This window comes from Equus caballus, chromosome 16 (assembly GCF_041296265.1).
Source record: "Equus caballus isolate H_3958 breed thoroughbred chromosome 16, TB-T2T, whole genome shotgun sequence".
Taxonomy (NCBI): domain Eukaryota; kingdom Metazoa; phylum Chordata; class Mammalia; order Perissodactyla; family Equidae; genus Equus; species Equus caballus.
Genome location: NC_091699.1, coordinates 50665594 through 50693468, shown reverse-complemented (window position 1 = coordinate 50693468; position 27875 = coordinate 50665594). Strand labels below are relative to the sequence as shown.

At 40.6% G+C, this 27875-nt stretch overlaps 1 protein-coding gene across 4 annotated transcripts in view; it reads right to left on the bottom strand.

Moving 5' to 3' along the window:
* Positions 1 to 27875, bottom strand: part of SMARCC1 (SWI/SNF related, matrix associated, actin dependent regulator of chromatin subfamily c member 1) — a 165609-nt gene that overhangs the window by 11735 nt on the left and 125999 nt on the right. For all 4 annotated transcript variants that reach the window (XM_023620516.2, XM_023620517.2, XM_023620518.2 and 1 more), the window contains exons 25-26: positions 15253 to 15387; positions 4264 to 4525 (exon numbers count right to left, since the gene is read on the bottom strand). In XM_023620516.2, the coding sequence (XP_023476284.2) occupies positions 4264 to 4525; positions 15253 to 15387 (397 nt within the window). The remainder of the gene's footprint in view (positions 1 to 4263; positions 4526 to 15252; positions 15388 to 27875) is intronic.

Sequence of the window (27875 nt, the reverse complement as noted above, 5' to 3'; positions counted from 1 at the left end):
GGAGACAAGATTATGTGTGATTTATCTACATAATTATATAAACTCTAAGAAGTCAGAGAGCTGGACAAATTAACCACTTGGTGATAAATTTGTCTTGAACTCCATCTCACCAACTTCCCCAACCTTGTTGGCTTTCATAGGCTGATTTTTCCCCTTTCTTCACACACCATAAATTCTGGCCAAATACCAAAAGCTGGATAATTATCCTCAGCTCCTGTGAAAAATGCTGTGGTCTGCTAACTTTTCTAGAACTTAGAAAACATTAGTTGGAAGGACCATGCTCATAGTTCTTAACTTACACCATGGCAAATCAGAGACCAAAGCTGTTCTCCACCTAAAATACTACAGACTGCCTCACTTGCACTGATGAAAGACCCTTTTAGCTGATCTCTAGAATATGGTGTACCAGACTGACCTGTTACAACCAGCTTTTTCTGAACTGGTGATATTAAGGCAACTTTTAACTAACTAAGGGTTTAATTTATTGTCCTTCTAACTTTACTCTCTAAAACATTTGATTTAATTTCACATTGAAGCTCCAAAGCAACCTCACAAAAGGGGCAATTATGAAAAATCATTACCTTGAGCTGCGAGAACTTTCACACACTGCTAGAGGGAGTGTAAACTGGCATAACCATTTTGAAAAAAATTTGGCAGCATCTACTAATGTGAACATATGCACATCCTATGACCCATTCTAGGTACACAGCAAATTCCAATCCTTAGGGGCACACACAACAGAAATGTATAACTATGTCAACCAAAAGACATGTGCACATGCACATTCACAGCAAAAACCTGGAAATGAATCAAATGTCCATCAACAGGAGAATGGACTAATAAATAGTGGTAAAGCCCCATAGTGGAACATGTAAAGCAAACAGAAGGAACAAATCTACAATCACTCACAACAGTGTGGATGCATCTCACAGACAGTGTCGAGTGAAAGAAACCAGACATAAACAAAAATCACCGTATGATTCCATCTAGACAACATTCAAAACCAGCCCATCTAGTGTATGGTGTGAGACACCAGGATAGCTGCTACCCTTGGAAGGGGAAGAAAGACAGAGGAATATGAGGAGGGCTTCTAGGTACTGGTTACACAGGTATATTCTCTTTGTTAAAACTCACCAGGCTAAATACTTAGGATTTGTATATTTTTCCATATGTACATTATATTTCAAGAAAAAAATATAAGAGAAAATCTCATCACAGATTTAAAAAAAATATTTTCATCATACACGCAATGATTCTTTCCTCTACAAATTCACTTAAGAAAAGCCTATGAGAAAGTAAAAAGAAAAAAATGACCCGTTTCTATTCCAAAGGCCATTTTTATGAACTCCAGGTTTTTGGCAACAACTCACTACGCGAACAGCTATATCGGAGCCTGCTGCAAATCCCCTCGTGGTCCTTTGTCACTGGAGGCACCATCGTGGTATCACTTTGGAATTGGATGGAAGTCAGTATAAATTCTGGCTCCACTATGCAGCAAGGCAATGTGGCCTTGCCATGCAACAGTTGTTCAACAGTAGAGTGAAGACAATGAGAACTAAGAGAAACAATGTGGGTGAAAAGCCTGGCATATAAACACCTGTTTCCACCAGGATGTAATTTAGGGAAAAAGGCAGAAGCATCTCTCTGCCCATCTTTTGCAAGCTAAATGCAGATGCTGGAGCTCCTTAGAAGTTCTCTGTGAACAGTTACTGTGGATGATGATGCTTTAACACCATCAAGAACCAAATGCCAGTTGTCACAGTGAATTTCCTCCTAAACATTTATCCCAATAGTTTTAGGAAATAAATTCTTAAAATAAGTACTGTTTTTAAAAAATCACTTTGTGATCTTCATTCTGCTAGGCATTTGTATCTTTTGAAAGTTTAACTTTCAAGGAAATTAGATTTCATAGAGAGAATTTAAGATATGCTCACAAGACAGAGAAAAGGACTGACGATCAAAGTATCCTGTGTTGTGAGCAGGCAGACTTCTAAGACTACACACACAGACATCATTTAGATCAAGTGGCAAGTCTGATGATGGTAATAAATTCCACACTTGCAATTTAATAGTTTTGTGCGTGTGTGTGAAAATGAATGCTTCCCAATCAATGTCAACCTATCCCCATTTTGGGGTAAAGCCAGTAGAAACTAATACCTAAAACATGTTTTGGGTTTTGCATTAAAGATTTATGTCGATTGATAATACAAGTTGTCAGATCATAGTTTTTTCAGTCATGGCTTCCTCAGGCAAACATACCTGGTTGTTTCCACGAGAGTTAGAAAACCTGTCATAGGAGGAAGTCAGGCCAAGTGACATTAGTCATGTTGAGACCTACTCAGGTGTCCAAGGGTCTCTCTATATTTATCTTAGTTCACCTCTACATGCCTGGGCCAGAGAATCTGCATCCCATGCCAGGAAGCACAAACTTTGGCTCTACTAGGCACTTGGGGCATTACTACAGAGTAATTATAAAAACCTGATTGGATGACTATTACTAGAGGAATAAAACACACAACATACACCCATACATATTGCCCTCCAAGAACAGAAGGAATGAGGGGCAGGGGTAGGGCTGGAATTAAAGGTACATTTTATTTTTAAAGATGTTGGTACTTCAGTTTAAAAGAACTGTGAGTTCAGATTTCAATGTGGTAAAAATGTGGTGAATAGCTGTCACCTCGAACAGGGTTCCAACAAGCTAAAGATGGGACAGGTGAGCATCAAAGAGAGTAATGCCCATAACAGATTAAACAAAAAAACTACAAAAATACATAAATTCACAATACTAAAAACATGCTCACACGCTAGAAAGAAAAAAAGACGTTTATGGGTCACCTTTGGAGATGGGGTAGAGGGAAGATGGTGAAGAGGCAGCAACTCATTATTAGGTAACTGATAAAGGGGAAGAATGATGCATTCATCTAGCTTTTCCTATAAGGAATGATTCTGAGGATAACCAAGTGATTGATAAAGAAAAGGTTTTTTAAGAAAAGAATCACTGCTAACAAACGCAGAAGAAATATAAATATATTTCTTATATAAATAAGAAATATGAATAAAATAGAAATAAATAAAATGTATATAAAATATAAATATAAATAAATGCAGAAGGAATAACAAATTAGAAATCTCACCATTTTGCAATGCCTGATGAAACACTGATTTAGGAAGCAATTCCCAAAGGCAGGTGAAATCTTAGGTGAGAGTCTGATGGGCAACTGTGTAGTGGGATGGACCAGTCTAACAACACCAGAACCACTGCCCAAACAATGTCACCAAGAGAGACAACCAACATTACAAGAAAAATGTCTGTCTCCCCAAAGTGAAACTGAATTTGATAAAATATCCAGAGCAATCCTCTGGTTTATGGGAGATGTGTGGAAGGGTGGGAAAGGGGGAGAAGGATAAGTGAAATGATGCTGTGCACCTTCTGGGTACAATTGGGTACAGCCACAGGTGGAAAACCCTGGTTTCTTCAACACAAAAAATGGTATTTAAAAAGAAAAAAAGTCAACAAATTGTTAACACGTTAAGACAGATTTAAGAACACTATCAGCAAATGCAACATATGAACCTTATTTGAATACTGATCCAAACAAGTGATGCATTTAAAGACATCTAACTAATGATATTAGGAATCATGGTTACTTTTGTTGGGTGTGATAACACTACATTATGTCAAAGGATAAGATTCTCATTGATTAGAAACACATTTTCAAGTCTATCATTCACCCCAAAGCAAGAAGGAGGAAGAGATGAAATATCGATAATTTTGAAGTTGTGCAATAGGTATACTGGAGATTATTATACTATTCTCTCTACTTTTGTCTATAGTTGAACAGTTCCATAACAAAAAGTTAAAAATGGCAGAAAAGTGATGCTTGTGGAAGCCAGGTCATGAGAGTTCATTGTACTTTTCCTTTTGCGGTGTCTATCTTTGAAAATGTCTGTAAGTAAAAAAAAAAACAAAACAAAACCAAACATAGATAATCTAAGGAGGAACTTTTAAAGAACTTTGCAAACGTTGCCCATTCAGAGGCTGACCTACCCAAGGAAAGGTATTATGCCAAGAGGACCCTAGAAAGAGAACACGGCAGGCATTATGTGGTGATGGCTATAAAACCAGATCTCACTTGGCCTACAATTTCCTGGATGACAATGGACATTTTGAACAGTCCAAGTCAGAAATCACCAACAGTGTGGTTAGCCCCTCTGATGCTCTGACCCCAGGCTTGTCCGCGAGCACTGTCTTCCTTTTACCTGGCTGGGGTGGATGAGGTGGCGGCATCTGGTGGTGCATCAGAGGGTAGGGAGGGGGCTGCTGATGAGGCATCATGCCAGGGTGCCCTGCTGTTCCAAGTGTTGCCAGGCCAGGTCCTCCTGAATGCTGGTGTGCCTGTTGAGGGTTCTGCCCATGCTGCTGCTGTTCCATTTGCTGTCGGGCTCGCAATTCAGCATATTTCAGTTGTTCCATGTGGAAGTTTTGGCGTTCAGTAAGCAACTGCTGCCTCTGTTGTTCTAACTGTTAAGAAAAGGAAGGGGAAGAAAAATGACACCAAGAGAGGCTCTCAAGGATTGGACGACACACAGGACATCTACCTGATGCAAGAATTCCCTATACCTTATCAAAGTTACATGGCCCCCTTGCCTCCTGCAACATCCACAGTAAGAGAAAAGGCATTATTTATTGAGTAGCACATATCTATTTGGTAACATGTTACCAAAGTCAAGGTCTTCTCTACATTAAATATAAGGTCTGCCTTTCCTTGTAAATTTCACCCAGTGGGGCTATTGTTCTCTGGGCCCACTTAGAACACATGTAATCCTCTCCTTGTTGTTAGGCCTTCAGATATCTAAAAGCAGTTTCCATGATCACCTTAATGTTCCCCAGGTAAAACAAGCCTCCTGCTCTTTTACTAGTCCCTCAGATGCTATTATTTCAAGTCCCCCCAATCTTTCCAGGTGTTCTCTTCTGGATGTGATCCTTTTGGTTACTGTTTTAGAACGTGGCACCAGAGTTAAATCCTCTGGATGAGTGGATGCAGCTTTAGCTGCAAAGATATACATTCTTTTATGTGGAACTTTGGCAGAGCCACTGTAAATCTTAGCTTTCAAGTACCCAAAATTATACTGGGTGACACATTTGCAGTATATTTTAGATGCCTAAATAAAAATTTACATGAATCTTAGTTTGAAGAATATAAGCATTTCAATATTCAAGATAATCTTTCTGGGACCCAAATTAAAGAGAAATAAATTATTATATGTGCCAGGAAATTCAGAAACCATATGCCTGGCAGTAGTTCAGAGAATGAAGCCCACCTTAAATGCTAACAAAATTAATTAATTCAGGGCTGAAAAAGAAAATCAACTTGAACATGAAGGAAAATAAAAATCCAGATTTCTGGAAGTAAGCACTATAAAGATCACAAGGAAGGTTAATAGACCCATTTCTTTTCAATAATGTCCCATCCTACCATTTTCGATAGTAAGATCTAAGTCACTGGGAGGCATTTTCTAGAGCTGTGCTGTCCAACTCAGCAGCCACAAGCCACAAATGGCTCCTGAGCACTTAAAATGTGGCTAATCTGAAATGAGATATGATGTAAACGTAAAATACACAATGAATTTTGAAGACTAAGTATGAAAAGAATTAATTTTTCATACTGATACGTGTTGAAATAGTATTTTATATATACTGGATTAAATAAAACATTATAATTTCACTTTTTTTTCTTTTTTGAGGAAGATTAGCCCTGAGCTAACATCTGCCACCAATCCTCCTCTTTTTGCTGAGGAAGACTGGCCCTGAGCTAACATCCGTGCCCATCTTCCTCTACTTTATATGTGGGATGCCTATCACAGCATGGCTTGACAAGCAGTGCCATGTCTGCAGCCGGGATCCGAACCAGCGAACCCCAGGGCGTCGAAGCAGAACGTGCGAACTTAACCGCTGTGCCACTGGGCCAGCCCCTCACCTTATTTTTTTAATGTGGCTACTAAACATTTAAAATGACATATATGGCTCACACTATATTTCTGTTGGATAGCACTATTCCAAGGTATTTAATAGGTTAGAAAAATTAACATTTTAGCTTACAGGAGCAACCAGTTCTGTGCATAAATACTATATACCATCATTAGCAAAAACTAAATGGAATATGCATGAGAATTAGCCTAAGAATCTGAGCTTTTAACAGAGAGCTGCTTGGAGAGAAGTCTCTGTGGACCCGAGTGAGAAGCATCAATGGTTAACAGGAGAAGCAACTAGGGAAAATGCAAGGACAGATGAGGTACAGGAAGACAGGCCATGGACAGAGTGAAGAGAAGAGGCATGACCAGGTGAAGAGGAGGAGAAATGGAGAGAAGAGATGGTAAAGCGCACGTTCTGGGTGTTGGTTAGCTGGCGTGCAGTCTCCTTAGGGAGAAGGAGATCTGAAATGAACCATTTTGTGAGCGGTTGAGCATTATCAGGAGGGAATGAGACACGGTGCTACCATGGCCCTAATGAACTGGTGTGGGCTCTTCATTTTCTAGAGAGGGTGATCTGAAGAGGGAAAAGTCTGGCCTGGTTTAACTTCTCCTTGTTTGCAAGATGAGAAGAGAGTTGCAAGGTAAATAGCGAGAGAATCCTCTGGCAGTCCAGCTCTGCAAGAAGACCAATCAGTGATATAATGTAAATAAGAGGTACACTAATAAAAAATAGATCTACAGATTCCACCTAGAGGGCCTAGTTTTTGCTTTCTTCTAGCCATTCTTTCTAGGAAATTTAGGACTTTGCTGAGGTTAAACTTAAGAGGTTGCCAGAAAAGGACCTCCTACCTATGTTTTTGTTGAGCCACTATCAGGTCTGGACAGCTTGGCAGAAGTCCTGTATCTCTATAAGAATGATAGGAATTTAGGTCAAGATCTGCTTTATAAAGAAGCTAAACTGTTACTAGAGGGAGATTTTGTGTCTCTAAAGGGAAATTTTAGTCTCTGTGGCACCCAGCTCAGTGGTTTTTTTGTTTTGTTTTACCAAATCAGTCTTTCTTTGGGAGCTGATGTTAGTATTAAGGCATTAACCTTGGAAAGAAAAATGTGCCCAATTTTCCTTGTCTACGAGTGAACTAACTCAATTACACTATTTTTTCCTGAGCTCATTTGTCATTTCAAAACACAGAAGGTAATTAAAAGAAAGTAATTAGAAGAATTAAAAAGGTAAAGTGATTAAATACACACACACACACACATACATACACATCCCCCCTAAAAAACAACCCAGTTTAAGTTTAAGCTCCCGTGTGGGGTGAATAGGTCGTCTGAAGTGAGAGGACTCCCAGATAGCAGGCTACCAACTGGCTCCAGGGTCATCTCTCCTCTGGGGCACATGCAGCAGAGCTTATGGACATATCCTGGCCTCATCATACAGGAGAGATACCTCTGTTTTTGTGGATACCTTATTGTTATTGAGCCCAATTGAAGACTGCATTTACTCTTGTGGCAATCAGAAAGAATGTGAACTGGGAATTTTTGAGGAGAGGATAACAGTATTGAGCAAATTTTAAATGCCCTTAACCAATGACCCAGTGATTCTAGGTCTAGAAATCTGTCCTAGAAAACTGTATGTATGTGTGTTTAAGGACAGTCATTAAAGTATTATTTCTGATGCACAATTATGTCTGAGATACACAGAGTTTAAAAAAAAAAAGCAAGCTGCAACAATATTTATAACATAATCCCAATTATATTTAAAAAAACTTGTGTCCATGTATAAACATGTTATATGCCACTGAATATGTTCTGGAAGACACCATACTATTAAACACTGATTATTACTCGGAAGAAAACTGAGGGCAGGAGAGACTTTTTAATTTATTCATTTCTTCATTATTTCAAAATAATTTTCACCACACGTTATTTTTGTAATCAAAAACCAAAATACTAAAAAGTACCCAAGTTATACATTAGATACCTTGATTTTCTTCTCTCCCTTTTCCATTTCCTAAAACTTTGGATAAAGTCCAAATAGCTGAACTGAACAGTGTAAATTACTCATGCAAATAGAGTATTAATACTCTGTTCACTTTCTTTAATGGCTCCAGTCTGGCTCTAGAGACTCAATTTCATACAAAGCTGCCTCTGGCCCGGCTCTGAAGACATATCCCCCCACTACATTCAAATTCTGCCTTCCTCTCCCCCTTCACTCCTACACATGACAGCACATAAAGCAGCCGAATCCAAGCGGAACCTGAACACAACAGAGCACTTTTCTACACCAAGACACCAAATGCAGACACAGCTGCAAGTGCAGCTGAAGTTCACACAAAGCTCTCGCCCCAACTTCATTCGAATAAAGCGGGGAGGAGGGGCGGGAAAGAAGGTGGGGGACACAAAAATCCATCCACACTGCCAAGGACTAAACAGCTCTGAGACTTGAAGCCTCTGACTCGCTGGCCTCAGAACTTAAGTAAATAATCACACCTTTCTTAAAAACGTCTGGTGTCAGTGACTAGACACTCACTTAAGAAAAACCAAGTCCAAAGCACCCATCTTCATTCCTCTTAACAGCTATGGCAAAACAAAACAACGTAACAGCATCTTGCTACTTTCGCGAGTGCTTCTGGAGGCAGAAACCCAAAGGGAGAGCAGGCACCATCATTGTGACTGGTCATTCTGTCCTTGTTGCAACGGGCTTGCTTCCTGAGGCCATGTGTCTTTTTTGATTCAGAAATAAACATACTACTAGGTACAGCTTTCTTAATCTCAACTAAAACTACCCATAACACATGGTGCATATCTAACAACAGATTCAATCATACGACAGGCAGCATAGAGATGAATCACTACAAATACCAAAAAACAAAGTTACATACAATTCTCCTGGGGCAGTATGAAATTCACTTTTTGGCTTTTTGTTCTTTCTTCCTTAATTTGCCATAACGTACAACAAATTTCTCTAAACCTACATTCTGTGTGTGAGGCTATGCTATTAGCAGTACCTTTAAAGTCTATCCAGAACTTGACCATTCTCTTCACTCCCATGGCTGCGACCCTGGTCCAAGCCCCCAGCATCTTATGTGGATTATTTTAACAGCCTCCTCATCAGTCTCCCCTTTTCTAACCTTGCCACATTGAAGTTTATTCCCCACAACACAGCAGGTAAGACTGACCTCTGCTGAAATGTAAGGAAGATCGTGCCAGGCCTCTGTATTTATTCCATGTTTTTATGGAATGCATAAAATAGGCTCTGCCATTATTTCACATTCTAATTAGAGCAAAATGAAAAGCCTCTGGATGGCTTAGAGGGACTTCTGTGATTTGGTCACCATTATCTCTGACTTTATCCTCTTATCTCCTCCTACTCACTTATGCTGTAGCTTACCGATCTTACTCCTTAGTCCCCAAACATGTCAGTCATGCTCCTGCCTTAGAGCCTCTGCACTGACTGTTTCTAGTGCTTAGAAGCACTTGCCCAATTGTCAGTTTCTCAATAAGGCCCATTCAGATAATATTGAAAACTGAAATCCCTCTCTTGCCCCTCCCAATCTCCCCTTTCCAGCCCGTAACATACAGATATGTACGTATATATCCACAGTATATTTGTATGCATACACATATATAGCACATAACGTCTTCTAACATCCTTCATTAATTACTTGGATTACAACAAGGCAAAGAGTTTCATTCGGTTTTCTTCACCACTGTATTCCGAGCGCCTAGAACAAAGCACATGCTCAATAAATATTTGCTGAATGAATAAATGAACTTAATCCATCACCTATACTGCAAAGACCACCACATTTGGGAAGGTTGACCCTTCAGTCTCCTCAGCAACCATGCTTTTCTCTGTACATTTCTGGATTTGGGACTTTTACAGTTCAGATGAGTCCCTCCTCCACCAAGAAGTTTTGCTTGATAATCTAGGCCAACCATGGCCTCCCCTCCTCTGAATTTCCACAGCCCCATTCTCACAGTATTTGGTCTCCTTATGTGTCAATGTCTCATCCATCCTTCAACCTCCTTGAAGAAAGGGTGCAGGTTTCTCATAGCTTTGAGTTTCCTACGATGTTTCCCTTTTCTGAAGGTTTACAATTTCTGTACCTAGCCAAATGAACTTCAGAGACTCAGAGAGCATTTAGTCCAGGTGCTATAAACTGGATCAGCTAATAAATCCATCCTCACTGGCCTCAAAGTATTTTTCTTAATCCAAATGGGAATGCTTTAGGCAGGGCCCAGGCCTTGCAGTTTTCTCCAAGTGGTTCCAGTCCCGAACACAGCCCATGTCTGAAACCTATTCTCTTGACTTATATGTGCTATTTGCCTGGCACTGAAGGCTGCTCAGTTGGGCAGGTCCTCTGAGTTGTGAACTCAGTGCCAGCTCAGCATCCTCTCCTTTACTAGAGGCAATACTCTTTATCATGTCATTTCCCTGACAGACTGACTCAGTATGTCCCATAATTGACTTCCTCCAATATCAGTACTTTATGAGAAAGCTGTAACAATAGCTACTGAGTTCTAATTAGAGCTGTATCTGTAAGATTTAAAATTTTTATCTTTTTACATCCCACAACTAGAAGGACGTGCAACTAAGATATACAACTGTTTACAAGGGGGGTTTGGGGACATAAAGCAGAAAAAAAAAATTTTTTATCTCTTTTTTTGAGGAAGATTAGCCCTGAGCTAACTACTGCCAGTCCTCCTCTTTTTGCTGAGGAAGACTGGCCCTGAGCTAACATCCGTGCCCATCTTCCTCTACTTTATATGTGGAACGCCTACCACAGCATGGCGTGCCAAGCAGTGCCATGTCCGCAGCCGGGATCTGAACCAGCGAACCCCGGGCCGCCGAGAAGCGGAATGTGCGAACTTAACACTGCGCCACTGGGCCGGCTCCCCGCCCCCCCCGCCTTTTTTTTTTAAAGATTGGCACCTGAGCTAACACCTGTTGCTAATCTTTTTTTTTTTTTAATTTATTTTCTTCTTCTCTCCAAGGCCCTCGAGTACATAGTTGTATATTTTAGTTATGGGTCCTTCTGGTTGTGTTATGTGGGACACTGCCACAGCATGGCCTGATGAGTGGTGCTAGTTCCGCACCCAGGATCCGAACTGGCGAAACCCTGGGCCGCTGAAGCGGAGCATGCCAACTTAACCATTCGGCCACGGGGCCAGCCCCTCCTTATTCTTAATTACTAAATACTTAAGACTCAAGAGAACATCTGATTTTAAGTCATTAGAGAAAAAAGAAACTTATCTGATTCTTAAAGTCTAAGAAAAGATTTTTGAAATCTATTGCTATATAAACAAAACCAAATGTTTAATTCAAAAAGAGTATGTCCTAAAGCCCCTGCTCACTAGGTAAAGATGAGCAGGACTGTACCCTAAGGTGAACTGAGGCAGAGTGGTAGGCAGAAGAACATTAGGCAGTGAGCTGGAAGGTCAGCCCCTAGCTGACCTGATCACTTTGCAGTCCCAACTTTCTTGAGTCATAATAGAGGAATGATAAAACCTTGCAAATCTCAGGGACGCTGGTTAAAATGAGCTAAGAACATCTCAATTCTCTATAAAGTGCTAGATTAAAAGCACAGAGCTGACAAACGCCGGTTTGAGACCTGGCTCTATCATTAATGAACTGTTGTATCTGAGGTACATAACACACTGTGTCCAAGCTCCAGTCTCTCAGTCTGTAAGGATTAACAAAGAAATGGCCCTAATGTTCCCAGCAAACAGCCTGCTGGATTCTTGTCCAAGGAGAGTCAAAGCAACCAGTATTTTCTTGCTAATGCCTTCCTCATAGAGTTTCTGAGATCTTACATGAGAAACCCCTATGAAGTGAGTTAGCCCAGTGACTGGTCCAATAAACGTTGATAAAGCCAACAAAGACTTATAAATATGAAGAATTTACTACATAATTGTTTACTGGTTTGCATCAAGGGAGAAATACAAAGGTTTACTGAACGCTATGTGTTCTAGGCACTGAGCCAGGCACACACTATACTTCTCTCATTCAGTTCTCATAACAGGCCTGTGCAGAAATCACTGGTAGGAAAAAAGCCACGGCTGTGCTTGCCCACAGGAAAGGACCACATACAAGCGCTAGGGTGGAGAAAACAGGTTATGTCTTAGTAGTCCATGACATGAACGAGAGACCTTCTGAAGTTTGTAGGACTCCTTTTGAATGTTGTGAGAGTGAACCTCCAAGCTGGCCCTCAACAATCCCATTTCCTAACATTTACACCTTCCCCACACAACTCTGTCTACCCCTCTACCCACTCCCGAACCGGGGTTGGTCTGTGTGACAGAGAGAATGCAGCAGAAGTGAAGGGATGTGACTTCCAACTTTAGGTTATAACAGACACTGTGACTTCCAGTTTGAGTGCTTTCATGTCCTTGCTCTTTCCATCACCTACTCTGGGGATTTCACAAGTAGTGCTATGGAAAGGCCCAAGTGGCAGGGAACTGAAGCCTCCTCCCAACAGCCACATGAATAAACTTGCAGGTACATCCTCTAGCCCCAGGTGAACCTTAAGAAAACTGCAACCTTGTGAGACATCTTGAGCCTGAACCACCCAGCTAAGCTGCTCTGAAGATTCCTAACCCTCAGAAACCGTGTGAGATATTATTTTCAGTCACTAAGCTTTGGGATAATTTTTTATATAGCAATAAATAGCTAATACAGTTGTACTACTGACATTTAGTGTCTAGGGCTAGGGACTATGCCATACAAAGAATTTTCCTGCCCCAAATTGTGATGAAGAAAAGGCAGGTTGACGGGCCAGCCCCGGTGGTCTAATGGTTAAGTCCGGTGAGCTCTGCTTCAGCAGCCTGGGTTCAGTTCCCAGGCATGGACCTAGACCACTTATCTTTCAATGGCCATGCTGTGGCGGTGGCTCACCAAAGGCTGACCACCAAAGGATTCAAGCAGAGCAAACTTGCATGGTGGAGAGATTCAGTAGAATGTTTTCCCAACATTTTCAACTGTGCTGTTTTATTCAGAGACCATTCTGTAAAATGTTTTATGTACTCTGATTAAAAGTTAACATTAAAAAAGATTCAAGTAAGAAAAACATGGTAGAGTTACATAACTTGAGATTTTATAAATATTAAAAATCCACAGCACAAGGGAAATTCTAAAAGGTAAAGAGATGTCTGGGAATCAGCAGAAAGAGCTGGGTGGGGGCTGAGGGCTCTGCTGTTCCAGGTGACAGACAGTTCCCTCAGTGGTTTAAAAGAGCAGGGGATCTGCAGGCTCACCCTCTGAAGAGACCTTGACTAAAAGCTGAGAAAAGAGCCCCTTAACAATTTAAACATTGTTCTCCAAGTGCCCAGTCAGGGTCACACCAATCTTCCAGGCTAACACATCAGCTCTGCTTTATGAACAACCAGGCATCTGGTTGAAGGGAACTACCCAATCATCACTGGAATTCTGCATGTGCCAATAATCCATTATACTATACCCTTCTGTTATCCCAAGTCCCCTAAGGAAAATCTGTAAAATGACAAAAGGGCAGCTCATTAGGGTAAGATAAACACAAACACTCATCCCTCCAAGCTCCAGCTCCTGTCTAGGAATACCCTCCAACGCCTTCTCCCTCTGCCCATGTTCCAGGTATTCCTCCTCTCTGTTCCCATACGAGCACTGAACACACTGTGTCATGTGTTTTCTTGACTGCTTTCCCCATTAAACTAAACTGAGTCCCCCAAGGGTGGACTTTCTTTCCACTTTTCCAGCTTTCTGACACTCATGCTGGCATACATTCACTCATCAGACACTTAAACAAGGGCCTATGATGTGCCAGTTGTGTAATAATAAAGACACTGATTGATTCTGACCTCGAAGAATATACACTCTGGTACGTTAGCAAAGACAATATAAGTGCTCTGTTAGGCTGCCATAACAGCAAAATGGGAGGGCACATCACCCACAGGTGCAGGGCTGAGGGACACAGGAAGTGGGCAAAGAGGGGGGAAAAGGGCCTTGTTGGCAGAGGAGCAGGACGCACACAGGTGGCACAGAGAACAAGGCCATGGGGGAAGCCTGCATGTGGTGTGGTGTGGCTGGTGCAGAGATGAGACTGGGGTAGCCAACAGCTCCTGGGCAGGAGAGGGCCAGGGATACAAGAAATGCTTACAGGGCCAGGGAACTGGGGATGGATGTGGGCAGGAGAGTTACTGAAGCAGCCTCTCCTTCCTCATGGGGACAGGATGCCCATGTAAGTGGCAGAGCCAGTCTGCAGAGAAAATGGAAATGGGCTATTGTGATAGTTACCGGGCTACTCATTATGAAGATCTGTCAGAGGACTTGCTTGGATTGACCACTAAGAAATAGCTTAACAAATGCAAACAGATCCTTAAAATTAAAACTCTTTCGGGACGATTCAACCTTAAGGTTCTACCATTTAGAGATATCACTATCTCGTACACAGATAAAAAATTGAAAATAATCAGAGGGAAAAAGTCCCAACTAATTCCTCAAATTCAGCCGACTGTTTAGAAAGACATCAATTCCTTTCCTAGTCAACTCATTAAAAAAAAATTTCTCCAAAGAGCTTAATCTTGGATTCTCCAAAAATTCCCTTGAGATAACCAAATGTTCCCCTGCTTCTATGTTTCCTACTTTATGTGGCTTCTTTTCTCATTCTTTGCATTTTCTTAATTCTTTTGGTCCTGTTTGGGCCATATCCTTCTACCAAAAGCATCTGCCCCAGAAATTCCTGCTTAGGAGCTTTCTGCACAGGCCTAGCTCCCCCTGCCCTTCACTACACAGGAGAGGGAAGGAAGAGTGAGAGCCCAAGAGCAGCTCTGAGGACAGACTGGCTAACACAGAACACAGAAATGAGTCTCCTAACTCACAATGAGATCAATTCTTACTTTCTGATATTTACGCTGAAGAAGACAGGAAACCAAGAAAGTTCTCCAATCAGATAATGGATCTATATGGATTCTACTTAATTGGTAACAAGTAGGTAATAAAATAAGTCTAAGATCCAACTTTTGTAGAAGGGAGAATTTGATAACATCATGCATCTGGAAAGCTGAGAGGTATAAGAAGCTGAGGTTTGGACAATAACTTTATGAAGGTGAACCGAGTTCCTTTTATTTATCATCACTAGCTAATAACCCTTTTGAAAGGGCAAAGCAAACACAGAAAAAAGGACAGAAGATGGTTACAGAGACCAACAAATTAGGCTACCATTTATTTTATCTAACTTGTATTTTATGAAAGGTGGTCAGACTTTGTCAAAAAGCCACTATGAAACTCCCCTTACTTACAGCCTCTTTCTCTCTGTCCATGATAGTCTCCAGCTCCTCAAAATGTCGCAGTTTGATCTCTAGCTTCTTCATCTGCGTCTCAACCAGGAGAGCTACCAGAGACTTGATCTTCCTTTCCTCCACAGCAGCCAGGTGCTAAACGTAAAAGACCATTCAAATTATTTAGGTAAACATTTACTTAAAAAACGTAACAAAATGCTGCAATTGCTATTCAAAGTAGGGATTATGTAATTAAGAATGGTGCCCTAGATGTCCCCTTTCTATGTTTCTACCAAACATTTATTTCAATTTAAAATAACAACTGTCCCTGAATTTCTGGTACTTACAGATATAAATCAACTCTCTTTTAAAGATTAAAGGAAATTCCTCCCATGGTAAACTACTCCTTTCAAAGAGCCCATCAAAGGAGAGGCTGAAACAGGGTCCTGATAGGCAAAGAGAAGGACACGGGTGGTCTGGATGATACCTCCCCATCTACCATCCCTTTGCCCCATACCCTCAACCCAGTTCTCTGTCCTTCCCCTCACTATCCTTCCTGCCTTCTGAAGTGTCCAGGGCCAGGCAAAAAAACAGTGGTCTCTCTCAGCACCCAACACTCAGATGCAAAGCCTCTGCCTTCTCTCTGTTGAGCGGAACTGTATATGGAGAGGAGCGGTGAACAATATTCCACCCCTAGTTTAGAGGATATGGTCCAGAGCAAGAAAAACAAATGGTACAAGACAGTTAGTTACTCTGGAAGAATGTGCCACTTCCCTGCAACACGACTGATGATGAGTCCTACTCATGCTCTGGTCAACTCAGCAGCACACAGAGGAAGAGGCAACATCACTCAGAGAGGAAGAGGACCCCATATTTGGCCAAGGGCCTGACTATCTGCATGGGATCAATGCCACCTTCTCCAGACAGTACCTGAGAGCTTACACCAACGAACTCCCAACACCACTTTGCATTCACTTTTATTCTGTCTGCTGAATTTATGTGCTTATCTTGCTTCTACACAAGGTTTTGAGAAATAACATGCAGTGGCTTTCTTATCAGTCTTACAGAATCTAGAAGGAGCTAATATGCATTAGGAGTTTAATATAGGCTTCTGGGAGCTAAATTGATAGACTACACTTAAATGAGAGCCTTCCTTTTCACTTTTTCATAGGTGAAAAAGAGAAATGTAGTTTTCTACCTGTGGAGATCCATCTGCGGGAAGATTCAGACGTGTAAGCCAAAGGTGACGATGAGCAGGTTTATGAATAAGTCTACAACTATTAATGATCATGTCTGCCTCCCTAAGCTACACTGAGCTACATCAATAACACCAGAAGTTTAAATAAAGATTACAAGATTTTAAGCCTGCTTAAGAGTTATGCAATTTGTATTTCTGATTAAGAAATTTATGCACATGATATAAAATTCAAAGTCTACAAGGACGTGTCAAATAAAAACTAAGTCTCTCTCTCACTTGTGTCACCTAGCCCCTGCCTTTGCAGAAGACTAATGTTATCAATTTCTACGCCTATTTTTATGAGACTGTGACTTCTAGAACTCTGCTGGCTTTGGTTCTATTTTCTTGAGATTTATGCAGGAACTTGGGGGACATCCTCAAATATTATCAAATAAATATGCCAAAATATTTCCTCTCACAGCTGAAGATCACAAGTTTTCAAACAGAAAGGAATCACCAAGTAAGAAGAAAATTAACATTAAAAAAGGATCCACAGCAAGAAACAATTATGGAAATTTAAGAACACAAGACAGAGTGAAAATCCTAAAAGTTTCCAGAAAGGCAAACCAATAAAAAAAGAGGTTACAAACAAAAATTCAGAATGTGGATCAGACTTCTCAAAAGCAAAACTTCACTACTGAAGACAACGGTAAAACGCCTTCCAAATTGTAAGGGATGATGAATTTTAACCTAAAGTTTCAAGTACAGCAACTTACATCAATTAACTGTGAGTACAGAAGACAGACATTTCTGAAATCAAGGACTCAAAAAAGTTTACTTCTTACACACGCTATTAAAAGATGTGCTCCAGTAACTTACTGCAAAACCAGAAAAAGACAAAGACATGAGATCCAGAAGTCATAGACTCAACCTAAGAAAGAAGGCCTAAGTTCACAGGGGCCATCAAGAGGCCAAAAGCAAACAGGGACAAATGAAATAAGATGGCAAGATGCTCATAACCAAAGCTGGCTGATGGGTACAGAAAGTCATTATACTATTTTGTCTACTTCTGTATATATTCCAACAGTTCCATAATAAAGTTTAAAAGGGAGCAGTGGGTGGTCAACAGATGGTGCTGGGAAAACTGGGTATCCAAAGGTAAAACAATTAATTTGGACTCTACCTCACATCATACATAAAAAATTCTTAGAAGAAAAACAGGAGTAAATCTAAATGATCTTGGGTTAAGGGAAAGATTTCTTAGATATAACAACAAAGCACAACTGGTAAGAGGAGACTGGTAAATTGGACTTCATTAAAATTGAAAACATCTCTGCTTAAAAGGACACCATTAAGAATGTGAAAGCACAACTCAGACTGTGAGAAAATATTTGCAAATCATAGTGTGATGAGAGACGTGTATCCAGACTATATAAAGAACTCTTCTAACTCACACCTAGGGATGAAGTGATACTGGTAGAGACCTGAAGGACTTCTAACACAAGTTGGTCACCATCTCAAGACACTTGGCAAAGGCTGAAGACGTAGAGGATGAGAAGCTAAGGAGTTAAGTTAAGGAAGAAAAGAAATTCCTGCAAACTCCTTTTTAAGGTGATAAACATTGCCTCAAAAATCTCAATCAAAGGTTTTGAAAAGTCACACCCAAGGAACAGGGGCAGTCCAGAAAGACAATGACCGAACTGTCATCTTCCTTCAACTCAGTTCTCCCCTTCTCAATTCTAGTAACACCACAGAGGAAGGCTGAATTGTATGTAGAATACATCATCACCTGGAGCATCTAAATTTTTATACACATCTGGCATTCAATCAATAAAGCAGATCCATAGATGGTACAGACACTGCACACAGCAGGCAAGGACTTTAAAATAAGTATATACACTATGTTCAAGAAAATGCAGGAAGGTATGGATGAAAAGAGAATTTCAACAGAGATTTAGAATTTGCATATATATATAAAAAAATAATGAATACTGGCACATCAGATTGAAAATACGACTAAAAAACTAACAACTGAAATTAATAACTCAACAATTAGGTTTAAAAGCAGAAAACTTCACTAATGAAGTGAAAGACAGATCAACAAAAAACAGACTGCAGCAGAGAGAAAAACAATGAAAAAGAAAACTATAACCAAGGTGCCAGCTCTATGGCTGAGCGGTTAAGTTTGCACACTCCACTTTGGCAGCCAAGGGTTTTGCTGGTTCAGATCCTGGGTGCGGACATGGCACTGCTCATCAAGCCATGCTGAGGCAGCATCCCACATGCCACAGCTGGAAGGACTTACAACTAGAACATACAACTATGTACTGGGGAGCTTTGGGGAGAAGAAGAAGAAGAAAAGAAGATTGGCATCAGATGCTAGCTCAGGTGCCAACCTTTAAAAAAAGAAAGAAAAAGAAAACTATAACCAAGCATATCAGAGATGTGGGACATGGGCAAAAAGTAACACTAAAAATTTATGTAGATCGAATCACAGGAGAGGATGGAGAATGAGGTGGAAGCAATATTTTTCTTTTTTTTTTTCCTGAGGAAGATTAGCCTTGAGCTAACATCTGCCAATCCTCCTCTTTTTTCTGAGGAAGACTGGCCGTGAGCTAACATCCATGCCCATCTTTCTCTACTTTATATGTGGGACACCTGCCACAGCATGGCTTGCCAAGCGGTGCCATGTCCACACCCAGGATCCGAAACGGCGAACCCCGGGCCGCTGAAGCAGAACGTGCACACTTAACTGTTGCGCCACTGGGCCGGCCCCAGAAGCAATATTTAAAGAGATAATGGGCGAGAATTTCCTCAAACAGATGAAACAACTCAACTGAGAGATTTAAGAAGTTTAGCAAATGCCAAAGACAGAAAATACAACAAAAATCACACCAAAGTACAACACAGAGTACAAAAAACCAAGACAATCTTAAAAGTATCCAGGGGGGGAAAAGCACATTACCTTCAATTGCCTCCAACAGTAACAACAATAAGGCTTAAGGGGGCTTATCCACAGTCACAATAGACAACGGAATGACATTTTTAAAAGTGTTGAAAGAAAATAAGTGATAACCTTGAATTCTATACCCACTGAAAATACACTTTAAAAATGAAGGTGAAATCAAGGCCTTTTAAGAGAAACAAAACAGAAGCCATTGCTAGCAGGCCTGCAATGAAAAAAATTCTAAAGGGAGTTCTCCTAAACAGGAGGAAAACAATCCATTCCATTAAAGAAAACACTGAAATGGAGAAAAGAACTGAGAAGCAGTGGACAGGGAAAAGTAAACTAAGGTTCTAGCGTAACTGAAGAAGTGGTAAAATCAGTTTGGATTAAATTGCAATAATTCCAGAATGCATCATGTAATCATTAGGAAAAACACTAAAAGACTAACAAAAGTATTTGTAATTAACAAGATCACAGAGGAAAAAACAGAATAAAAAACACCAGATTCATTAAAAATAAGATGTTAGCGCCGGAGGAAACTGGTGACTAGTATACAGGACTGCTCTGTAATTTTTTGCCACTTCTATGAATCCATAGTTATTTCAAAATAAAATGAGAAGAAGAAAAACCTGTCCAAGGCAATACAACTATCATATGGTAGGAAAGGGATTAAAATCCTGGTTTGAAGACTTTAAAATGCGACACCTAAGGTGTGAGGTAGAAGAGATACTGAATTCGTGGCTGTTTAGGTAAATGTTATTTTACTACCTCATGTATTAAGGGTGGTTTGATTACGCTGAGAATTTACACTGGACCAGCTTTAGCCCTTAATTAGATATGTCTTCAAATGTTCTTTGATAATTTTATATGTACTCATCTTGTCTCCTTTGACACTAAGAGTTTTCTGGCCCTCCAGCCCTATGAATTATTTCTCTCTTGTTAAGCTACATTGCACAGAGGTTAACAGAAACGGGAGGAAGGGAGGCCAGACTGCTTACTGCCTGTAGAACACGGCCTAGAAGTCACCTTGCCTTTATATGACTGTTTCCTGTGAAACTGGAAAATAACTGTCCCCACATCAAGGTAGTTGTGAGGGCACACACTATGCACTTGGAAGAGTGTCTGGAACAAGGCAGGTGCCTGATACTTGTGAGCTGTAACACTGCTGATGCCCTGGTAGCCCATTTGTTGGAAGACCCTCTGCCTGCACTGGACCACTTCCAACCTGCCTTGTAAGACTTAGCATTAGGCATCCCTTCCTCTGGGTAGCTTCCCTGCATCATGGCTCCCAGAGCCTCAATGACAGTATTTACTCCATTGTATTTTATCCACTCACTTGACTTTCACCCCTCCAGGGCCAAGGCCAGGGGAAGCCTCCAATTTACATCTGCTTGGCAATTTTAGAGAAAGAGGAAATAATTTTAGAGAAAGAGGAGAAGAGGCAGCCTTTATGAAAAGCCTGGAATTCACCTGTGTCCGAGGTTAGAAAAACCACTAGAAATCTCTAGAAGTGAACCTGGGCACTTTGGAGTGAAGAATGAGACTACTGTCAACAAACTGTGGCTTTCAAACTAAAGAAAGAAATTGAGCAAAAAATTCAAGAAAAGAAAATATAAATCAAAACTCGAATCTCTAAATTTTACAGCAGTTTGATTATTATTAAAGATTTATACAACTATACAGTCTGATGTCCAGTTTAAAAAAACTTTTTATAGGTATCAAAATTACCCATCTGAAGTATAAGAACTGTTCCCTGACATGGTTAATAACATCTGGTTTTGAGTGAAAACAGGAGAAAAAAACTAATGTTGCACACTGAATTTGGCTTTTTCATATTTCAAGTCTTAATAATAATAATGTTTATTTAAATATAAGCTCTGATTTTCTTTATACAATTATTAAAACTAAAGGACTGCATCCTCTCATCTTCCTCCATCTTGGAACCCTTGTTTCTAAGAGGAGAAAAAGAAGAGTAGCTTTCTTTGAAAAGAAAGGCCTGGTCCTGTGTACTGTCTCACTTTCTGAATTTTGGTGGTTGAATCTTAATGGATATGTTAACGTGCTATTTCTCTATCTCCTGTATTTCTAGGTCCAGAGGAAGAACCTCCTTTTTGTTGACTTAACTTCAACGATTATTCATAGTGTTATTCATAAGAGAGTTTTTCTGATCTGCAAGAAAGTAATTTCTTTCATAGAACAGCATCCTTTCTGCTACCAAGACTCTAAGAAATTTTGCTAATTTCTGGATTTGGTGTCATACACATATCAAGTCAATCCAGCATAAGTCAAAAGGCCTCAGAAGCAGATTCTGAAGGAAATTACGAAGCCTTCACAGGGGACTGAAGTGATGAGATAAAGGTTACCAAGCACGGGACAGAAGTAGTTAACGGATCCAGCTGCTACTCATGTTCACTTTAAGAGAAAAAGTCTCAGGTGGCAAAAATGACAGTTAACTTTTGGAACGCATTAAGGACTAGGGGGAAATATTAGATTTATTAAGTACTTGTATCCTTAAAGACACCATAGTAGGTATTTTCATGCTATTTCTTTTACTTCTTTTTTTTAAAGATTGGCACCTGAGCTAACAACTGTTGCAATCCTTTTTTTTTGTTTCTGCCTTTTCTCCCCAAATCCCCCCAGTACATAGTTGTGTATTCTTAGTTGTGGGTCCTTCTAGCTGTGGCATGTGGGACACCACCTCAGCATGGCCTGATGAGTGGTGCCATGTCCATACCCAGGATCTGAACAGGTGAACCCCTGGGCCACCGAAGTGGAGCGCATGAACTTAACACTGAGCCACGGGGCCGGCCCCTATTTCTTTTACTTCTAATAATTACCTACCAAGAAATGTATTATCTCCATTTTATGCAGAATGAAACTGAAGCTTAGAGAAGTTAAACATCTTGCTAAGGGTCGCAGTTATGTGAACTGGGAATTGAACTCAGTTCTGATGAGAGCATAGGAACAAAACTGGGTACCAAGCAAGGTGACACACTGAGACACAGGAAGGAGTTAAGAGTATTGAACAAATGCTTCCTTCCTTTTTCTGTTCTTTTCTTTTGAGGAAGCTTAGCCCTGAGCTAACATATGCTGCCAATCCTCCTCTTTTTGCTGAGGAAAACTGGCCCTGAGCTAACATCCATGCCAATCTTCCTCTAATTTATATGTGGGACACTTGCCACAGCATGGCTTAATAAGCGGTGCTAGCTTAGTGCCTAGGATCCGAACTGGCGAACCCCGGGCTGCCAAAGCAGAGCGTGCAAACTTAACTGCTATGCAACCAGGACGGCCCCCACTGTTCTTTATTTTTTTGTTCTTAAAAATCAGAAAATTAAACCACAATTGGTATATTGAAGGTGTTAAAAAAAAAATAGATGAGTGGGTTTTTTTTTTGAGCTAGCTGTTGGGTTTTTAATCGTAAAAATGTCTGAAAACATTCTCACTGTAATGGAGAATTTTACCAGTTTATCATTCTGGGTTGGTTGGGACCACCAGACTCTAAGTTTGGACATCTGCGTTTTGGTCTTCGTTCTGCGAATAACTTTAAAGTGTGTTGTTAACGTCTTTGGGTCTGTTTCTACATCTACAAGAGGAAGGAGTTCAAAAATCTCTAAAATCATTCTGTGATATTACACACAAAACATCTTTATTGTTAGGGCTTAAAGTATCTATTCAGGCAGTAATCCATTTATAAACATAATTTGTGTGAAAATCAAATGTGGGAAAGAATAAATTTATGTGTTGTGTGTATATATGCATGAGAGGAAAAAAAAGTTTCATTCCAAGAAATTTTAAAATAGCATAAAATCCATAATTAGATGTCACCTAATAGATTCACTCCTCAAGGTTCCATTTCCAGCATTTTATACATATTTCTTTAGTTTTTTCCTTTTCTTTCACAACTAAATGTACAGTCTTATTGTCTCAACTCAAATGACTGTGAGGTTCAAGGTTAACAGGACGACTGTAAGTTCCTAAGCAGGGACTCTCCACATCTACTTTAGGCATCAAATAAACCTAGCATTCTAGTAGTGTCTGGCACATAATGGGCACTCAAATTCTGGTCTAAAGAATAATCAAAGTATGGCACTTTTCAGCCTACAGATTGCTTTTTTTCCCTCCCCGTCCCCAGAGCCCAGTGCATGGCTGTATATTCCAGTTGTAAGTTGTTCTAGTTCTTCTATGTGAGCCGCCACCACAGTATGGTAAGTGTGGTTCTGCAAGTGGGAAGCGAACTCGGGCTGCCAAAGCAGTGAGAGCACCGAACTTTAACCACTAGGCCATCAGAGCTGGCTCTAGAATGCTTTTTTATAAATTAGTTTAACTAATTCTTAAAATAATCTTGTAAGAAACGCAAATAAGAAAGGACTTCTGATTCAAACAAATGATACAGGTTCAGAAAAGTTACTTTAATGGCACACCTAGAACTAAAATTTTAAATTCCAAATCCAAAGGCCTGTTAATTATCTCCCACTGCCTATTAAGAACTACTGATATTTTAGTGGCTACTTTCCTGGGTAATTCTTAAAAAGGACTTATGATACATTAAAGATGGCCACAAACTCATTGGCCTTCCATCTAGAGGTAGGGTCTATGATCCCTCCTGCTGAATCAGGAAGGCCCTCTGACTACCCTGACCAACAGAAAATACTGGAGCCATTTTCCGGTTCCCAGCCTGGGAACTTCACGTCCTGTCTCTTGAAACATTCTTTCTGGGAGTCCCAAGCTACCACGTAAGAAGTATGAGCACCTGGCTAGAGAGACCACAGGGAGAGCCCCCAAGATGACATGAGAGGAAGGACCCAGCTACCCCTGCCAAGACCTAGGACTTGAACCTACCTGTTAGGTGAATACCACGAAATGACTCAACTGATACCACATGGAGCAGAATTACCCAAGTGTTTGGTGTTCAAATTTCACAAAATCATGACATATGATAAAACGGTTGTTTTCCAAACCACTAAGCTTTGCTATCGGAAAAGAATTTGGTATTTGGAAATGGGGTGCTATTTTAACAAAAACCTAAAATGTGACTTTGGCTTTGGGATCATGTAGTGGAGTACAAGCTAAAAAGGTCTCAAGAAACCATTAGTGAGAGCTTCAAAGACAGAAAGGGAAATATTAATGGAGGTTGGAGATAAGCAGATTTTTATTATATAGTAGCACAAAGTTTGGAAACACAGTCACCTCTAGTGATGTGGGAAATAAAAAGAATAATTAATGACCTGTAGATCTGGCTGGAGTGATTTCTAGGCAAAATGTAAACATTCTTTTTGTCTTTTATTATAAGCAGCTAGAGGAGAAAGGAACCAAAGAAACAACTATTCAGTTTTCAGAGAATTGTTATTGGAGTTAGAAATCTCCTAGACAATTTAGAAGAAACAGAGCAGGGTTTGAAAATAAAACTCTTTCTTGGGGCTGGCCACGGGGCCGAGTGGTTAAGTCCGCGCACTCTGCTTCAGCAGTCCAGGGTTTCACCGGTTCGGATGCTGGGCGCAGACATGGCATTGCTTATCAGGCCATGCTGAGGCGACGTCCCACATGCCACAACTAGAAGGACCCACCACTAAAAATATGCAACTATGTACCGGGGAGCTTTGGGGTGAAAAAGGAAAAATAAAATCTTAAAAAAAAAAACCTGTTTCTTATCTCTGGTTACTCCTAGTAAGAGTCTGAAACTAGGAAATGGCTTGAGGGCAAAGATCAAATCCAGAACACTCCCAGTAAAGCACAGCCTCAGAGGAAATAGCTCAAAGCGTGGCTGTAAGAGCTTGAGAAGTGAGTGCGCAGTGGGGTTTCGAAGAATCTTAAGGGGATGCCTCTTACATCCTCTCTACTATACAGGAAGGCCTCTTAGTATCTTTAAGAGCATGTCTCCGATATTGTTTCTTCATCTTCTTGGATCTATAAGTTAATGTTTTCCATCACATTTGGAAAGTTTTCAGTCAGCCAAATTTCTTTTTTTCAGTTGGAACACCTGAACTTTTTTCACAATTTCTGAGCTAAAGTTCTACTGCTTCTGAAGAACAACTGATTCTCCTTTTGTTGTCTGCCTGGTTGATATCCGTGCCCTGAAATATTTGTTTCTGATAATTTATTTACTCTGGTTGTAAATGGTTTTTATGTTGCCTCTATGGCCCTTAATCTCTTCACATCACTATTCCTGGAGTTAGAAATCTCTTAGATCCTTTTAACTAGACAAAAAGGCTTCTAAAAATCTTAAGGGCTTTGTTCTTTCACAGTATTTTAACTAAAGGTGTAGCTTTTGCCTAATGGGAATTATATTTACACAAAGAAATCCCACAAAATTTAAAAGAAATTATACCACCTTGGATCGATGTGGAGAGGGACGATATAAACTGAAAAAGAAGCCTACGACAAACAAATAGAAAGCAGACCAAGAACGCCACTCAGCAAAACTGGGCTAATTTATTAATGAGAAAGGAAGACTAAGAAGGCAAAACAGCCCAGAGGGTTGGGTCAAGTCAAAAGCTATAGAGAATAATTCTCAGGAGGTAGGACTGGGCCCTGATCAAGAAAGTGGAAATGTGTGCCTGGCTAGATTTCAAAATTGCTATGAATCACGAGGGCTCTGTGCCTCCCCTTTTCACACTTTCTGAATGTGAGTAGTTACCCTTCACGTGTCTCACCACTGTTACATTAGTCCACAGATTCTTCAAATTGAGAAGACCGATGCAAGGAGTTGTACTCGAATAACCACTCCTAAGGAGCTTCACCTGTACCTGGACCTGATTTAGCTAAGATCTTGCACCTTCAGCCTTAGCTGAAAGGGATGTTTATTTTGCAAGCGGCAGAAATGTATGTAATTTGTGACAGAGGGCAGACTGCGGTGGGTTAAGGTGGCATGTCTTCCATCTAGAGGTGTGGTCTATGATCCCCTCACCTTGAATTTGAATAGAACCTTTGACCAGTAGAGTTGGGAAAAAGTTATGCAGTGACAGATTGGGGGCCCAAGACAAAAGATACCAGCAGGTTCCCCTTCTTGTCACTAGGGACACTTTTCTCTTAAAGTTATAAGCTGCTATGATAAAAAGTCCAAGTACTCGGATACCAACCCACCATGAAGAAGCCCAAGATAACCGCTTAGAGAGACTATGTGGAAACAGTGATGCCAGCCAGCCCCCAGGGGGTGCAGCCATCCCAGCCCAGGCTTTAGGTATATGAGTGAAGTCAGCTCAGGCCTTCCAGAGAAGTCCAGCCATGAGGCGACCACTGAGTGAACCAAGCCAATGCCACATGGAGCGATTTTTCCAGCTGAGTCTGGTTGAGTTTCTCACTTGTAAAAATGAAAGATATAATAAAATGATCACGGTTTCAAGCCACTGAGTTTTGTGGCAGTTATATGGCAATGGACAACTGGAGCAGGAGCACTGCCTCTGCTTAGCCTATAGATTCTTGAACTGTCTGGCAACAATGATGACCAGGGCCTTCCAAAAGGAGGGGTACAGAGAGAGCCTCATCCCTTCTCATACCAGTTTTACAGAACCTAACAAGGAAGATGAGGTGTGAGAGTCTGCCACAGATGTATGGAATGTGGGAGAAACAACTTAAATGATTAATGAGGGGCCGGGCCGGTAGCATAGTGGTTAAGTTCACATGCTCCACTTCGGTGGCCCAGGGTTCACCAGTTTGGATCCTGGATGCAGACCTACACACCGCTCATCAAGCCATGCTGTGGTGGCATCCCATATACAAAACAGAGGAAGACTGGTAGAGATGTTAGCTCAGTGACAATCTTTCTCAAGCAAGAAGAGGAAGACTGGCCAACAGACATTAGTTCAGGGCCCATCTTCCTCACCAAAACGAAAAACAAAAGGTTAATGATAAGAAGCAACTTGGATGGAATAGAGTTGAGGTGAACTTTACATAACAAAGCATGGATTCTAGCTGGTAGAATAGAAGCAGTTTCTATTTAGTCATATAAGGATGAAAGTGAACAGGGTTAACTGTAGGGAAAATGATCACATAGGTCAACTTTTCCTTCCGTCTTCTCTTCTCAGAATCATCAAGTAAAAAGATATGGTATCAAGGATCATTGCATGTAGTGTAAATCAATTTCATTCAATGCTTATCTGGTAAATCCTTGTGACTAAAATGTACAATGAAAATTTTCCTATCTCAAGAAAAATTTCAGGCATAAGGGAACAAGTAAGAAGGATTTCTGAGGGGTAAGAACGAATCTTCCTGTTGGCCCAAAACTAACACCCAGTTACTGTGAAGACAAACCTACTTTAGCCATTTTAATGTATGGGGGCATGGGGTGGTGGTAGCATAGATATGAAGGAAATGTCTGTGGTCTTAAGAAAATATGATCTCTGCCAGCTTGGAAGAAATGAATCCTACTGCTGCTGACAAAAGAGAACATGTTCCAGCTTCTGGGGTTTCTAATTTATTCCAGCAATAGTTCTGGATGCTTCCTTCCAGCTAAACATAAACAGCCAGATGGAAGGGATCCAGAGCACCTGGTCAAGGATATTCCTTCTCGCACCCACAGACCAC